Source organism: Centroberyx affinis, unplaced genomic scaffold, assembly GCF_046629955.1.
Source record: "Centroberyx affinis isolate AG114_WGS23_722 - 3 ecotype Tasmania unplaced genomic scaffold, CSIRO-AGI_Caff_v1 ptg000642l_1, whole genome shotgun sequence".
Taxonomy (NCBI): Eukaryota; Metazoa; Chordata; class Actinopteri; order Beryciformes; family Berycidae; genus Centroberyx; species Centroberyx affinis.
The window spans coordinates 338,171-356,159 of record NW_027279268.1 but is presented as its reverse complement, the minus strand read 5'-3'; the positions used below and the strand labels follow the sequence as shown (position 1 = coordinate 356,159).

The 17,989-nt window shown below is 40.3% G+C and overlaps 1 protein-coding gene across 1 annotated transcript; it reads right to left on the bottom strand.

Moving 5' to 3' along the window:
• Window positions 1-542: 542 nt before the first annotated feature.
• On the bottom strand, window positions 543-17,981 carry LOC139643689 (vacuole membrane protein 1-like). The gene is made up of 12 exons (XM_071518912.1): window positions 17,844-17,981; window positions 17,126-17,233; window positions 16,728-16,860; window positions 16,115-16,205; window positions 15,269-15,379; window positions 11,375-11,542; window positions 8,516-8,647; window positions 6,173-6,253; window positions 5,776-5,892; window positions 4,185-4,246; window positions 2,088-2,187; window positions 543-1,604 (listed from the first exon to the last, which is right to left on the bottom strand). The coding sequence occupies exons 2-12, from the start codon at window positions 17,208-17,210 to the stop codon at window positions 1,461-1,463; spliced, it is 1,224 nt and encodes a 407-aa protein (XP_071375013.1). The 5' UTR covers window positions 17,211-17,233; window positions 17,844-17,981; the 3' UTR covers window positions 543-1,460.
• Window positions 17,982-17,989: the final 8 nt, after the last annotated feature.

Below are 17,989 nucleotides of genomic sequence, written 5' to 3'. Positions count from 1 at the left end.
GGAGAGAAGAGGGTCGGTCCTTATCCACAGGCAAGAGTCAACTGGAGTCTGCCATCAGTCACAAAATAGTTGGTATGGTTCAGGTAGAGGGGCTGATCCCCAACACAGACAGGATTTGAGGGGTCCGTGAGGAAGAGAGAGAGACAAAGAGCCCAGATACTCAAACTGGTGAGTCTGAATCAACACAGACCAACAGCAGAATATTCAGATAACAATGAATAACAAAAAGCACATTTAACTGCCAATATTAAATAAGGATGCGATAGCAATTCTGTTCGCAAATAAAATTCTCATTAAACAAAAGTGAAACTTCGGCATGACAACTCTTCACTTACCTTAAAGATGATCATTTATCCTAAAAGACAATCATGCATTACATGGGTCTTGATGGTGAAAAATGAACAGCTCTTAAACATCAACATCACAACTGAAATGAAGCTCACCATGACGAACACACTAAAGTCAATCTTGTTCTCCTATAATAGAAATAATAATAGAACTACAAAGCAAAAGATGACAAACTCAGACTTGGAAACGAGTGCAATGATTTACACATTTTATATATGATCTGATCCAATGTTCAACCTAAATGTACAGAATAGAAATGGGACTAGTTAGCTGAGTGTACAATGTCACTTTACAAATGATATCACTTTTTTGTTGTTTTGGTTCAAGTTCAGTTATATCCAGACAGACCATTAGAATAGAAATACATGTGAGCATACTGTCAAAAAAAGATATTTAGATATTTACATGATGTGCAAACCATCAATACCACATTGTCCCAACTTGATATTGCTTTTTTTTTTACCTTTTTAAGTTGATGACAAATTCCAGAAACAAAAAAGACAAATGGGCCTTTCTCTTTAACAGGAGAAAAACATGAGGAAAGTTAAACCCTGAAAAGAATAAAAAGCAAAACCATCCTTATCGTAACGGCAGCACACTGTACAAACAAATCAAGATCCATCCATACATAAACAATGTTAGAAAATTAAATAAAAATCAAGTCTAGAAATCAAAAACTGTATCCAATGGAAGTCGGACCCTCCATCTTGCATAAGGCATAGCAGCTGATGGGCACTGCCCGCAAACGGCAGTCGCCACCAAGCTGCTGCTTTACTTCTGAGGTCTATGAAAGGGTTAATTAAATCATTTAAGTAACATATTAAGATCAGCAGGAGAACCAATCACACTACACACACCTAGAGAGTGAGATGAGAGGGGAGGGAGAACTACAAAACCTGAAGAGGGACAGAACAGAATAAACAGCACAGACATCCTCAAAAGCACACACGGAACAATAGTGCCTGGTTTTAGAGCGTTCAGCCTCTTTGAGAATGGACGAGGGTGAGGTTTGTTGTTAAGTTTTGAGTGGCTGGGGCTGAGTGGAAGGGGCCCTCTCAGCAGCAGCGGCAGAAACACAGTCACTTGGATGCTTGCCCCACTCTGTCTTGCCATCACTTGGTTTTCTCCTCCGAGTGCCTCTGCTGCTGTAGCCGCTTGCTGTAACTCTGAGCCATGGAGTTGACGATGGAGCAGACAAAGTAGCAGACCATGACCAGCACCACCTTCTCAAACACCCACGACAGCCAGTTCTCACCCTGGAAACCCAAGAGTTGAGGTGGATACTGCTATTAAACGCCATCATAAAAGCACATTACAGCTGCTACAATTTCTTAGCACAAATCTAGGGAAAATAGTCTATCAAGGCTGTGTACATTACTGATACCCACATACACAACTGCAATGCATCTCTGGGAGAAAATGGTGTGCAAATGTGGCGAGAACATTGCCCTATTGTGAATATAACCCATGAAGCATTTGTGGTATTAGCCATGAGCTGATCTAAACTGAAAACCTAACCACAATTTTGGTCATGTTTTACTTGTTTAAGTGTTACAAAATTTTATGAGCCTTGAACTTGGCTTGAAAAGCTTTTAAAAACCTGCTGTATGATTTTAATAAATACATTTTTGTGAATCTTAAAAAATTAAGCTGTTTTTTCTGAATTGACACTGACATTTTGGAGATAAAAAGGTTTTCACCCGACAGCAGTGCTTGGCAAAGTAAAGTATTGTTCTTACCGCTGGTGTGCCTTCCCCAGCATGGTGCAACTTGTTCCTCTGTGCTTCCAGGTACTGACTGAAGGGCTTCTGGAGGGACGGTCCTACTTTGGGCACAGACCTGACACCACATCCCCATGCACATCCACACAAAGAGCAACAAAGAAAAGAGAGAAAAAGGAGGAACATTAATTAACTTACCCCTTAAGCAGCCTTTCTCTGACATGGGGCCCAAAAGTGAAGTTTTAGACCCTGAATTTAGTCCCTTTAACCGGCTCAGAGAGCAGTGCTGGGAGTCTCGTCTTTCCCTGAATGCTGCCGAAGGTCCTCACTGATCCACCAGGCATTAAGCAACATCCTTGACTCTGCTGAAGGCCCCATCCTACACAAAGGCCCCTAGCCTGGAGCTTCCACCTCCTCCACTCTGTACTGTGAGCAGCAGCAGGCAGCAGAGTGGAATGAAGCAGAAGCTCCTCAGCCTTGCTTTTATACCCCTCAGGTCTCTATAGGCGCCTGTGTCAGCCCCTTCTATCAGGAAGTGAGTCGGCATGATGTCATCACCATTACCACCATTGCTCCCTTCTGGGTGGAAAGCCATCTAATCAGGGCGGGCTCATGTCCTTATAAGGCAGGGTGGATTGGCTCACTGGGGGGCCAATCAGAATCGATACACTGTCCTGAACAGAGAGTTATTCACCATTTTATCAAATCATGCCATACAGACGTATTGGTAATGAAAGATTACCACTTGGGTAAACATTGGTACAGTTTAAGGGAAACAAAACCCTAAATGATGTCAAAACAGAGATAATCAAAATCAGTAAACGGTGCTCCGCCATTTATCATTACCATCACTGAAAAATATACTGCAGGCTATAGACAGACATGTCTCAGACAGAGCCTTGTAGTTGCAAAAATGTAATTCTCTCTCTGGTCAGAACATAAACAACTATTTCAGACTTGACTAGACTAAGCAAGAAATGAGACAATTTACTAAACAGACACTAAAAGCTTAATTGGGTAATTGCTGATTTCAAATAAAACCAGGCTAGTTTTGACTGACTCACCCTTGCTATCTCTCTCACCCCGTCTCTCTACATGCATGCATACGCACGCACGCACGCACACACATAACAATTAAAAAAACAAAAACATCCTGATTCAGCATTCGAGCACCATTTGCACACATCATAGCGAGTCATCATGGGTAAGTCATTTAACTCTGATCAGTATTTCATGGGAAAGAACCTTGAATTCAGAAACAGGATACTCAACATGGCCATGAGATGAGGTCCAAATGAGGTCAAAGTCACTAGCTGGAGTTGTCCATTATGTTAAATAAAATAATTGATTTGAAAGCCAAAAACAAAAACCGATCAGCTCCTCTTGAGATTTTATGGTAATGTATAAGAAATCAATGGGATAATCAGGTTAAAATGCCAAATCATAGCAGTGTCTTTGAAGCCTGATTAATCAGTGCTCAGGCTTCTTTATCATTTCTCTAATGAAATTCCATGACTTCACAACTCATCCAGGAAATGGCGCATTTTCCATAACCAATATTCGTCACTGTCTAAGTTTAGCTCTTGTATTTTTTTTTTGAATAGCTGATATCAATGCTGAAAGTCCTTAGCTAGCTAAAACTCACATTTGCGATAGGGGTATTATTATTATTCCTCTAAAATTAGCCAAATCTACCATTAGTTGAATGTAAATGTAATGAGTGATGGTTTGTTTAACTTCAGCTCATCATGCCAACACAGTGTTTCCTGCTTCATTGGGGAGATTCTGTCTCATTCAAAGCAGAACTTGGTGAGTCAGAAGTCAACATGTTAAGATAGGACCCCACACGCCTGACCACCAATGCTGCAGAGAAGGATTGCGTGTGAGGGAAGGAAATACCTTTGTGGGGAATGCAAAATGCACACACATACACACCCACAGTGAAAGCATTTACTCAGACATGATCACCAATCAAAATCCATCTGAAAGTGTTTTTGAATGTATTTCCATCCACAAAACCAGAGGAAAGATGACTCCACAAAGCACCTTAATTCATCCATTCTCTCTCTCACACACACACATACTGTACACATAGACAAATAGACAGACACTTACCCAATAAGTGACACCATCTGCTCCACTATGTGCTTGCTGAAGGTAATGATAACAAATAGTTTCTGTGGGAAAATCAGAGGACAGACATTAGACAGGCTTGAAACTTCTTAGCTCCTAATCATTGATGTACAGATCCTAATCATTGATGATGCAGAGACTCTCACACCCACAAACAGAGCTTTGTGACATTGTGTCTGAGAAACGCATATGCTCCCAAGTTTATTATAAAAACAAAAAGAGCACATTAACAGATCTGAGATTCAAAGTAGAGATAGTTACATTATTTTCACAATTTGCACATCTGCACCTTTTTAACCATTTAGGGAGCTCAATCTTGATTTTAGGAGCATCTGCTTTTAAAATGGTAGCACTGTAGATGGGAACTTGAGGCCACGTCTGCCCGTGTCCAAAGTGGGGGACACAAATTATCGTGATACATGCCATGGCTTAACAATCAAGAGATATAGACAGAGGAAGATACGCAAGCTTTAGAAATAAGCAAGTTTTAGGTTTTGGGCTGTGGGGGAGCTTTGTATGGCTCACAGGGCGGTAAAGCGGGGACCAAAACCACAACATTATGCTCCGGTCCTGAAACTGATCAGCTTTGAACCCCATGACACATGCCCCCCTGGACAAATTCAGACAGGATATGACACGTGATGTCCAAGAAGGGGGTTTCAAGGTACGACAGAAAACAAAGACTCTCCCCCCCCACGGCCTCTCCTGGTCTGCTCCATTTCCTCCCCCCCCCATGTCTACCTTCTCATGTCCACTCTACATCCTCCATAACATCTCCCCTGCTGCCCGGCGGGCCCTTTGTCGGAAGGCTTCACAGTGAGATCACCGGCTGGTACCAACAAGAGATGGATAGGTCTAGTTTGTTAAGACATTGAGCGACTCACCCACAGACAGTCAGCCTCTCAGTCTAGGCTCATATTAGTCACTGGTGTGGCAGACTCAACAATACACTTAGCAATTAAGGAGGTTGTTTTTTGATCTGGTGGATTAAAAAAAAACCCATGGTTCTTGTTACAGACTTCTTAAAAAAGTATCCCTCCTTTCATCTAGCGCCTGTCTATATGGTTTGGATGAGTCCCAAAACTCAAACAAGAATCCGGAATCCCCAGTGGAATAGAGCAATATCAGAAAGAGTTAACCAAAAGTGCACAATTAGGAGTTTCAGAGTCACCAAGTCATGATCTCAGCGCTAGGTTTGATCCGAGCCGTCCCACACATGGTGAGGTTGTGGGGATTGTCTAGTGATACAGTCAGCATTACATACCCTTTTCCTAAGACTGCGTTTTATGGCATATCTGCTTTATTACGTCTTGGACAGTGAAGACAGGCAGGAAAGTTGAGAGAGGGATGCGATGACATGAAACAAAGATGAGTAATATTCCAGCCCAAGATGCTACAAGTACATGGTATGTGCCTTAGTCCCGAGCCACTAGGACGTTCTGTTTACTTTATGTTTTAAATGAAAAACCTTGTGGCATGTTGGTGGTCTACTGTAATCGCTTTGCTTTTGGGTGAACTGGTCCTTTGCTAGTTTGTAACCACCTCTGTTAAACTATTTAGTTGAGCCATCTACCTGTATGTGCATCTTGATGATGGCTTTCCCAATCAGGGTAGCTCCGAAGAAGGTCCAGAAGGGGACCAGGAAATGACCACAGGTTATTCCAGCCAGGTCAAACAGAGGATTGGGGATCTGAACACACACACATTATCAGACAGACAATCTAACCAATTCATATAATCATCATGAAGCCTAATTAATTTGTACATGCATATTTTTCCTGGTTAAGAGTGTCAGCTAATTTCCTATAATGTGAATGTAAATCAACAGACAGTAAAAGAAAATAAATGTTTGTAATAATAAATGTTTAAACAAATAATAAAGGACATCTTGAATGCAACAACAATTTTTGATGTTTGTCAAAGATAGGTTCAGGCACCTTTTTTTGTTTAGTCTACCAATTTCAACTTACTGAAGCACAAGCCAAGATCCCAAAGAATCCCACTTTCTGCACCATATTCTGGACTCCCAATTTAGCTCTTGTGACAACATCCTGCAAACAGAGGTATAAGTCAATATCACAATACAATTAAAAATAAATAAATAAATAAATAAATAAAATAAAATTTTACTTGAAAATGTAATGTTTCCATGACCCTTAAAACCTGTTAGAAATCTATTACAATGTTATAATTCAAAAAATACATGGGCGGCAATGAAAATAAAAGTAATCTTTCCTTCTTTCCTGAAAAAACATTTTGCAGATATGTGGTTTTTACCAAACAGCAGTGATGTCTGCAATGTATTACGAGGACTGGGAGCCTCGGTAAGAGTACTGTGGTACAGTAACTGCCATTTCTATGCAATTTTAGAATTTTTTTTATTATTTTGGCAGCATTTCAAGTGAAAGCTGTTTGGCACAGAAGTGCTGAGGTCTTTTGATCCTATCTCCATCCCCGTGGGGTGGAATGTCTGTGGTTAAATGGTGAAGATCACAAGCCCATGCAGGAGGTCAGGGAATAGGCAAACCCAAAAACCAGCATCTCACCAATGTTAATTTTGGCAGCAATTTAAATTTCATTTTAAGCTTACTATCAAAATGCTAACTAGTGCAAGTCATTTCAATCATTTTAATTTGAGTCATGTCAGTCTATTTTTATTCTTTTGTTTTTTTTGATCCATCAGTTTTAGTCCAATTTACACAAAGATACAAAGATGCAGCCTTTAAGTTTAAAGTGACTTGATATAAGATAATAAGATAAGATAATTAGTAAACTCTCTTTTGCTCAAAACCTGTGGCTGGTTGTCCTACTATCACTGCTACCAGACACACTCGGTCACCGTAATACAATATACTACGATCTCTATGGCTGGAAGACTTTTTCATCCAATTGAAAGTCTGTCTGTCTCAATAGTTTATCTTCTCACTTTCCAGTGATGATCATTTTAGTGTTGGCAGTCTAGTCCACTTTATAATTGTTTAGCATTATTATCATTTATTTGATAACTAATAATTTAAAAAGTTCCCTTAATTAAATGTCTCAATAATTTATATAATTTTTCCCCCATTTTATCCCCTCAAGGCTGGGTGTGCAAACACTTTTTGCCTACTATTAATTTTAAATTGGCCGGCACCCCATCGTTCCCCTCGACTTAAGAGGGCTGACTATTTTTGCCATAATTTTTGTTGATAAAATTAACAATGCATATTTCTAATTGATGGGCTACTGGTATTTTATCACAGTGAATTCCATGAACCATGTGTTTCTCAGGCCTTATGTAAAATGAAAGTGCCTCTGACTAGTTCCTCAAGATTGTTCCTAAAGAAACCGGATGACAAATGCACATGTGGATACATCCTGAATACATTCTCATGATGAAAGACATGTGATGTTGGTCACCATGACTTCTGCGCTTGAGAATCAGTGAAGTGAGAATAGGTGATGGAGACAAGGTATACAAGTTTCTTTGATTCCCATTCTGCTGACTCAGCATCTGATCTCAGCAGCTGCTAGTCATGTGAACTTGGTTCCTGACAGCACTGTCTGTCATTCAAATTAGAGGCCGGTGAAAAGAGAGAAGGGGGGTGGGAGGGAGGGAGGGAGGGAGAGCATGGCCCGAGGGATGATTAAAGGGGGAGCTGTGTTCAGGGTGACTCACCCCCTAACAGGCAGATTTACTGGAAATGTAAGGAGGGAGGGGCTTTCACTGAAGTCACATGGCACTTTAGGACCAATCGCTGGATAGCCAGTAGCTCTATGGTCAGTGGTGCGTTATGGAGGCGTGGCCAAATCAGATGCGAGAATATAATATGGGAACTGTGTAAACAAGCACGCCAATATGGAACCAAGGAAAGGGACATCACCTGGACAGTCAGTGCAGTTACTATGACTTTTCAAATGCAAAGATGGGTGTCGAGTCTGGACTTGGTTAGCACTGAATTTGACTGATTTACACAACACAAAATTGTCTTTTCGCTGTTTTCTTTCAGTTTGCAGAGGTAAACTTCAACTGACAGAGGTCAAGAATGACATACCTAAAGTTTAAAGCTTTTTAATTTAAAACTCAGGAAAAGACTCAGGCATATTTTAGCATGTTTTGGAAAGGTCACTTTGTGGTTTATTTGGTGTGCTCAGTTATTGGTTGGGTATAGCACAATTCAAAATACATCAGATAAACTGCAGATGGGTAGACGGTTTACTACTTTATAGCAATTTTTAGAATAATGTTTCACATCACAAAGGAAAGTACAAGGTGATTAATTTGTCTTAAACGGACGTCATGACTGCGGCCTGCATGTGTGTGCGACTCTGACCTGTGCACTCTCAGCCTGCTCCAGCATCTCTTCAAACTCCTCGTAATCCTCGTCATCTGGGTCAGCTCCAGACTGACGGGCCGCTCTGGCCATGAAATACGGAGGCAGCTCTCCGATGGCCGTGCCCGCACCCTAAACACAGAGACATCCAGGCAAACCCCAAGAGTTAGCAACAGACTGTAAATTAGGCATGACGCTGTTGGTGAAAAAGAGGTTAGAAAGGGTAAGAGTGGTGCAGGGACCACTCCATGTGCATTTTGAAGTGTAGCCCCCAAATTTCTTACTCTCACACTCACACACACACACACACACACACACACTGCAGTTAGAATGTTTTACATTTTTATATTTGGATAAATAAAATAAAATATCACAACACCTTCATTGCCTCACACAGGGATTTGTGTTACATGGTACAAAAACTGCAGGATCTCACATAAGGCAACAGACATTCAACATGCTGCAGCTGTATCATTGTATGTTTCAACAAGACTAGGTAAACCTACTGGTGGCTGGGCTGTTTTGGTTGTACTGGTGAACGGGTGATATTCTAAGGAATTCTTGTCCATGAGTAATGTTTTTCTAGCATTGCTAAGTGCACAATTGCACACTACCAGAATGATGACGAGAGTTAAATAAATACTTCTGATCTACCTCCAGTTTCATTATGCTTCATATTTCATATTAGCTAAAATGAGCAAACAACCCATTTGAAAAAAGACTGCTCACCAACAGGAACAACATATAGCTATGGCTTCCTGCTCATCCCTGACAAACTGAGTATTTAAGTTTAAAAAGTCAGCCTTATTAATAATATCAATTTAGTAGTCAAAATAATTCAAACAGAACAGCCTGTTTTCTGTTTATGCTAATGTAGCCAGAGGATCATCCTCGTTTCAGGCAGCAAGTAAAAGAAAAAGTAACATGTCATACCTCCACTGGAAAACTTGGTCCACATTATATAGGTGACCATACTCTACAACTTTGCCATTTGGACCCTCAAGGTCCGCCTGGAAAGTTTTTGAGATATTTTGAAAGTTTTGAAACATTTTGACACATTTTTAACATCTCCTCCTACACCGTTTGACCGATCACCACCAATTGTTAAAAGGTTGTTGATATCTACGGTCGTTTTGAAGATATACATTTTTAAATTTGAGAGAGAGTGTGGCCTGTCAGTATCTAGTTACAACAGTAAACAAGGAACTACATAAGTTTTCAGTATGGTTCAAAACGAATAAATTGTCTTTGAATAAAAAAACCCCCAACTTTTTAATATTTAATTATAGAAAAAATAAAATGAGAGTCAAAGATATAGAGGTGATGATTGACAATAACATAATTTCATTAACCTCATCCTCTAGATCCTTAGGCATATTAATTGATGACAAACTGTGCTGGAAACCCCATATTAAAGATATTTCATCCAAAATTGCCAAAAATACTGGTATCTTAAGTTCGTTATTGTTTGGACAAAAAAAACACTCAGATGTTGTACTACTCTATGATTTATCCTTACATTAATTATTGCAACGTCATTTGGGCTAGCACCCATCCTACCAAGTTGAATCGTATCTATCTCCTTCAAAAACGTTGTGTTCGAATCATTTCACATGCACCATACTAAGCTCACTCGCAACCTCTCTTTAAGAAATGATCTATACTCAGTATCTTTCAAGTAAACTTCCTCCTCACAGCACAGTTTGTCTTCAAAGCAATTCATCATGAGCTTCCCTCTACGTTCAATAGCTTCTTCAGAAGAAGTGAAGAAAATCATAGTTACAATACAAGATGTAAGAGACAACTTTTGTTGCCTCTTACTCGAACATCCATATCTCAGTTTAGTCTTCATTTTAGAGGAGCCGAAGTTTGCAATCAACTCCCGCCGCATTTCTTTGACCTCACACCCAATCTGTTCAAAAAAGCTGTTAAACAGTATTTACTTCACAATCATCATGTTTATTGAGGTGATCATACTGCTGTCCCTTTTTTTTGGTATAATTAATTACTTCATGTCAACTACTCTTTTTCTTTTTTTTTCCTTTTTTCTTTCTTTATCCCTTTACTCCGCTTTTTTTTCTTCTTTTCATTTTGTTTTCTTTCAATATTCCTTTACTTATTTTCTACTTTTCCCCTGATTTATTTAATAGTATTAATTTATCTATTGAATGGTTTATATTGTTTTGTTCTTTCTATACTTTTTGGGGGGTTTTATTACACTATATTGTAATTATGTATGATTGTCATTAGACAATTAGCTTATGGAGACACTCCATAAGCCCCTCGGGGTTTCTTTGGTCTTCCTTGCACATGCTCTTTATGAAGTTGGTATACATTATGGATATTTTGTTTGAACTACTCTTGTGTGCTAAAATAAATAAAACATTTTTTATCCCCAACAGTTAAATTGTTGTGAATTTTTTTAAGTTTTGTGACATCCCTCTCTCTGCCTTCTGCTTGTGAGGTTGGTTTGGCCTCCTGGCTCAGCAGCCAGTGGGCGGGGTTGGAGAAGGCGTCAGGAAACTACCTGCACCTGGGTAAATAGACAAAAATACCCCAGTTTTGCACATGTGATGTCACTGCCTCAACTTGTGACAAAGTGTGTGGAAACCATATCTTCCCCAATAGTGCAGGCAGTAAGTCACCTTGTCTGGCGATACGAAGGTCCAAGGTTCAAATCCCCAGGTGGCCAAGTCCTACTTGCCAACAATGTAGCAATTCATGCATGTGGTATGCAAATAAATAAATGTAATCAATTTCAATTTACATGTCAGTACTGTTCCAAAAAGGCCTGAACCCCTTTCATGGCCGCTTGCGGCTATATTTTCATTTTTTTTCATTTTTAGAACTACTACTCACCCACATGCAGGCCTCCAGGCGGACCTTGGACATGATGGACCAGAGGGAGATGCTGCCCTCCACACCTCCGCCTTGGGGACAGGCGATCTGGTCTGGGTACGGAGGCTCTGGGAAGTCTGTGGAGCCACACTCGTACGCTGCCAGGGTCACTGAAGCTATGTGAGGACCCTGAGGGAGACAGGATGGATGGAGGAGAGGAGCCATTTTAATAGACTGGAAATCACACAGAGGAGCTCAGTGGGACACACATTTGATCATTTTCGCACCTACAAGTGTGATAGCTTGGTGGACTGAGCAGTGGGATACACTAGATCTGCATGATTATGATTAAAATAATAATACATATTTTGGTATGTATTGCAATCATGAATATTAGTCTTAATGATTTGAGAAACAGAAATATTTTACTGTAATTATATCAACATAAGATCATTTTCATCAAGAGCGGGCATTTTAAATGAAAGAAAAGTTATTTCTGATATGTCCATTTTTTAAGATTATTAATTGTGAAAACTAAAATCATAATATACCATTATACACTACTAATTGCGCAGCCCTAACAACACACACACACACATCTCACTGTGTTAAATTCAACATGCCACTGCATGGGTAGACACTTGTGTACGCACAGAGACACATCTGCACACAGACACACACCTAGCTGAGTCACACAGTCTCTCTGACAGATTGGTATGTCATATCATTTATCAGTGTAACGGCGGCTGGTTAGGCCGAGCCACCTGGCCTCAATAACAGTAACCACAGCACAGCAACTCCATTATGCCTCCTTAAAGTGATATAGGCAACACTGACAGCAGATGGACAGCACACGATTAGTCAGTGTTGATTGCAACTGCTCTGCCAGAGTAAGTCTCCACCCGACTGAGTGGGAAGACATGGGAGGCTTCTTTAGTTTACACAATACGGGTTTCTTTCATGCCTAATGGCCCTTCAGTAGGGAGCTTAACATTTCTTCATGACACGGCGAGTCGGCGCCAACAAGACAAGACTAAACCGTGGTTCAAAATTTGAAACTGAATTCCGATGTACTCATCAGCTAGAGGATGTACGGCCCAGCGGTGACCTTCTTTGTTCACCAATATTTCCAGTCAGGGAAGATAAACAACCATTTTGGCCACTGGCCCCAGTAGCAGGTTGATTTCAACATGTACCCATCAAATTCACTATTTTACAAGCCATGTTCATTATAGAAAATAAAAAAGAAGCTTTAAATGATGTTTGGCAACCTCCTCAAGTGACTGGTGGAGTAGACAAACTTACAGGCCACAGCAATAATCTACCAGCATGTGTCTAGTCTGAGTTTGTCCATGCTTTGAATCACATCCAGCAATCACACAAACAGGAATGACCACCACAACTTCATGGTTAGTCATAAGCTCATTGCTTGTGAGTGAATCCCCTCTCCCAACAGCACAATGATCTCACCCTCTCTATGGGGCTATCGATTAATGCTTCAGGCTTGAGGTAAATCCATAGTATAACTCTGAGGGGGGACATGTGGTTTCTGGTTCTTCAGGATCACCGAGGGGAGTTTCCTGTCCGCTGCTGACATCGTCCCTGAGCAGGGAGAAGTGATGGGACATGTTGCATTGTGAATATGACTCAAAAAATTCTAGTTAAGAGAACAGGAAATCCTTTCTACCAGGAATAGACTAAATCTCTTCATGAGTTGAGGGCTTAAGTCATGAGGTCACAAAGTCTTTAAGTACAGTACAACTACTGACTAATTTGACTAATATTGTCAAATTAACAAAACATCTGCAATCTTGCTAAATTTCCCTCTGATAAAAGTGCTTTGAAAGCACAAGCAAGTAAAGGCCTGATGTTAAGAAACAATGCTTTTATAAAAGCATCCAAATAATAAAGCTTCGTGCTGCAATATCACCTACATCCCAACTGGGTTCAAAAATGAAGACAAACATGGAACCAAACTAAAAATGACCCCTAACCAGCAATGCTTCAAAATTATTACAAAGAAAAAATATCAGAATTTAGATTGGAGATTCGATAGAGTTGGGGACCCACTGGGTTGTGGGAAGATTAGTTTCCATTTTATTCTCTAGAAAGAATGTTTTGGATTGGAAACTGATCATTTTCTGTGAAGCTACTAGTTATGTTGTGTTGCCATAGCATTTCTGCAATGTAAACGTAAAAGTAAAACAAACAAAGTAAAACAATGTACGCTTGTAGGTTAATAACCTACAAGAAGGGGTGAAAGGGTACATTTTGTTACATGAGCCTCCAGCAGCCCACAAAATGCCTATGGGCCGCAAAGGAAAATTATTTTCAAAATGTGGGTCCCCACAGCAAACGTTTCTTGACTTCTGTTAGGTATCAAAAACAGTTAGGGGCAGGCTATTTATGAAAAAAAATGCTATTTTAAGGGAGGCGAGGTTGTTCCATATGGGGGAGATGATGACGCCTGTTGATGGAAAGAAACCTCCCTCTCACAGATGGAGAGATGTGGGGAAAGGGAATGAGGTCACACCTACTCAAGATGACACACACACTATATGGGCCACTACTCTGCTCATCTAGTGGTGTCGGACAAAGAACAGAAAGAAATGGGAGGCTAACTACTAGACAGTGACCATCAATAGAAGAAGTGTGCATCCACTCTCAAATACAAGATGGCTGCAGTACATCTTTCCCCTTGTTTCATGAAAATGGAAATAGCTGACTCAGCTGGCCCACATCTGTGTGAGTTCTACAGAACAGAAGCCACATCATCACCCTAAAACGGCTACTGGTGCAGAATCTCTTCCCCATCTCTCCTTTTGCTAAATGCTCAGTTTCACCACAACCAAGGCAAATGTCACATATTTGCGTGACTCAGCCAGAGTCATTCTGTGATTGTTCGTCAGGGACAAATGTCACTTAACTCAGCCTTGGACATGTGGGTGACAAATGGGATGACTCTGAACGAGGAGTCATGCAAGACAATGAATACGGAGTATGTTGCCATCCACTGGCAACTGCTGGAAAACACAGACAGTGGAATTGGCTTTCCAGACATGCAATAAACTAAAGTAAAAATGTTACTTCTACTAACTTTGCAGTGGGCAAATCCCTAGAATGAAACGGCTCAAGTGATAGTGTAGGCTTAGAGTAAAAAAAACTGTTGTGTATTGTAGATGAAAAATGGGCCATACTGATACTTGCTGGGTACAGAACCGGTTTCTCCATTTACCATTTTGCAGTCTGCTGACAGCAGAAACAACCAAATATGTAAATGTAGTAATGGCTAACATAATGAAAGGTTTAGATTTGACTCACCAAGAATCTAAAACTATGTGGTTTGGATGGAAATCTACAAGTTGCAGTATCCTGCTGGTGTGTTTTTTTCCTGCTTCATTTTTTTGTTTTGCGTTTCCCTTTGCTGTTTTTTTTTTTTTTTTCCGATTTAAATGACCTGTGTAGTTGACAATTTTAAATGTGCAAGACACCCAAACTTGGAAGCACACGCATGGACAAAAATGATGCTCAAGTTGATTAAAAATTTATTTAGAGCCTGCACAGGAGGAGGCCTAAACATAGCTGACATTCCACAGAGCCGTTCTCAGGGTGTGTTGGTTTTAATGTGCTTCCTCATTTCAGCGTCTTGTGCTACTGCCTGCTTAAAAATTCAAAATGTATTCAGATACAGAGGGCTTCTCAGGGTGTGCAGGTTTTGTCCCATTTGAGTGTCTTTTGCTACTGCTTCTATTGGGAAATGCATCGCAACCTGATACTTGTTCAGTTTTTGTCACGACTGTGAGGACATGAACTGTCATTTAAAATGTAAAAATGCCCGTTTCTTGCACATTTAAAAGCCCACTTCAAGCACTGGGATGTACACCGCCGTTGAACCCTAATGGAGTGTTATCTCACCAGATAGAGTAGGAAGGTGTGCAGGCCGGTCCCAAGGCCGACTGAGGACAGGATCCCAAGGCCGACCCAGTAGGCACACCATAGGAACTTCTTCTCCAGGTACTGGACATACTGCAGCGGAGAAAGTGAAGCGGAACAGATTAGAAGGGAGAGAGTGTAGGGTTGGGCTATTTTAGGACTTTAATTAGTTTATGTCTGTTTTTTTATGCATTTTATTTATTTATTTTTAGCTAATTTTAATTAAAGTTTTAGTTTGTCAACAGCCATGCTTGTTTGGATGTGTCGTGTGACAGAAAATTGCAAAATTACAGAAAATTGCTTTGGATGGTCATAATATATTGATATTTAATACGGGTCAACTCATTACTGAAGCATTCTCTCTCCATTATAGTCATAGTATGGTTACGGTCAAAAGAATATCACAATTTTAGTTAAAGTTTTTCAGCTCCTTAATGTTTTTCTTTTTTATCATTTAAAATTACTAAAATGTTTTGTTTGTGTCATCTTTTATTTTTAATTAACTGTAGTAGGTATATGAATCACTAAAAAAGTGAGCAATCTATGAAGATCTTATTCTATAATCAAGTTTGAAGTTCCTTGAACTGTGATACAACACTGTATAAAGCAATTTGTAAACATAACCAAGATAACATTCTGCCTACTGACTGTATAATCAAGGGTTACTTGAAAACAGCACAGACCTCATTATCTCCTGACAACCTTTCCTCTGGGAATGTTGTTTATGTGAATAAACAGTGACTTATCTTCAACCTTTAAACATCCTGAGAAAGAGCTACGGTGTTGAATATTAACATCACTAAGAAAAACAAATCAACCAAGCCTTACTGTCTGGTGTGTTCCCTCAGTGGAGTAGGCAACCGAGAAGACAGAACACAACACCAAAAATAAGAACACTGTGCCTCGTCGTCGCCAAAGCCTGGACGTGAAGTTCAGAGGAAACAAAAATGTCAATAAAAAAAAAAACAAGCTTCATTCCAAAACAAACCACACAACATATAAAATAAACAACCAATGTGCATCATTCCCAAATGAAAGCCTATTGCTAGGGACCTGGATGAATCTTGTCATGCTCTTTCTAATATTTGATTGTCTAGTTCAGTGTGTCTCACATCAGTGGCATTCAACTCCTTAAATTAGGGATTTCCTAATGGGTTCTGATCACTCTGTTTTTGCCCCTGAATGTTAATGTCTTCAATCCCTAACAACTGTGTAACACGCTACCAACTTTACCATCATAGGCTCTCAAGAAGCCAGAGAAACTCCTTTTTAAATCATGTTTGATGTATGTCTGCTTTACAGTAAGCAGCTGAGTGAGACAGGGGAGACAAGAGAGAAGGGATGACACATGACAAAGGACACAAGCTGGGTGTTCAAACCTACTCTCCCCAGCCTGCAGAGCAACAGCAGCACACTCAGACAATCCTGTTCAATGTCTTACTTTAATGTCCACTCTTTTAGCTTGATGAGTGTCTCCAGGAGGAAGTAATGTAGTGTGGTGACAGGCCTCCTCCACAACACCAGAGACAGACGCTCCTCCTTATCCTTCTGTCTCCTTTCTCTGACCGACGAGTCTGGAGGACATACACAGTTGCAATCACCCTCACTTGCTGTAACACTTATGTTACACCATGTTCTGTTGCAGGGCAAGTTGTTTTGAGGTTTAAATAAAAGATAACAATCTGTTGGCATTCATTTTATGACATGTGCACATTAACAGAGGGCTGGTATCTTCCTGCCCCACCAGTGATTAGACAACCTAAACCTTTCTTGGAAACGTTAGAAATGAGTGTCTCATTCTTTGGTGCGTCTTAAAAACTTGAGACTTGTCAAACTGACCTGTAGAGCTGCCATTCTGTTTGTCTTTAGCTCCTACACGTCTCTGAGGCTGTTCGCAGCTTGCTCCATTGGCTGCCATGTCCATCACTGTTTAGTAGGCAAGGCAGTCTAAGGACGAAAGCGAGAGAGAATGAGAAATTTCTATCTTTTATAACCGACTCCCCTTTACTGTTTGTCCCTTCCTACTGAGCAAAAGAATTTGACAAACACTGTAACTCGGGTCACTGATGAAATCCTTATCAACGGCTCTTGAGCAATAAAATGTCAGGCTGTCAATGCGACCAATCCGTCAACACACTGGCTAGCAGACTTTCTAATTGGTGACTGGTAAAGGTTAAGTCAGACAACAGGGCCTGAAACGTGGGCGAAAACATTAAGTTACCGATTACCCCACGATAACAACGAGAGCAGTTAACTGAAATAACTTTTACGTTGAAGGTCATTAATCTGTTATAAGAAATAATGCCAAATGCGTGTGCAACATCATCATCCTCCACATGCTAACCGGTTAGCTTAGCCAACATGCTAAAGGCTAAGCTAAGTAGGTTGACAGTGAGTACAGCGAAATAAAGGTTTGGAATTCAACACCGAGTTGTCACACTTGTTGAAGGACATATAGAAACTGCCCCTCACCGATGAGCTGTTACAATTATACAGAAAACACATGCTAAACAGGTAAAATAGAGCGAGGTTTGTTAAAATGAAATGACAGCCGTACCTCCTTCCTGTCCTCGTCACCCGGAAATAATCGTTGCATTTCTTCACGTCTAAAGTAAAAGTTCTGCTGCGGTTGAGCCGTGAAGGATATCTGGATTCCTGTAGAGGTTTCGTTGTTGGTGGAATTCAGTGAAATAAGTATTTGTG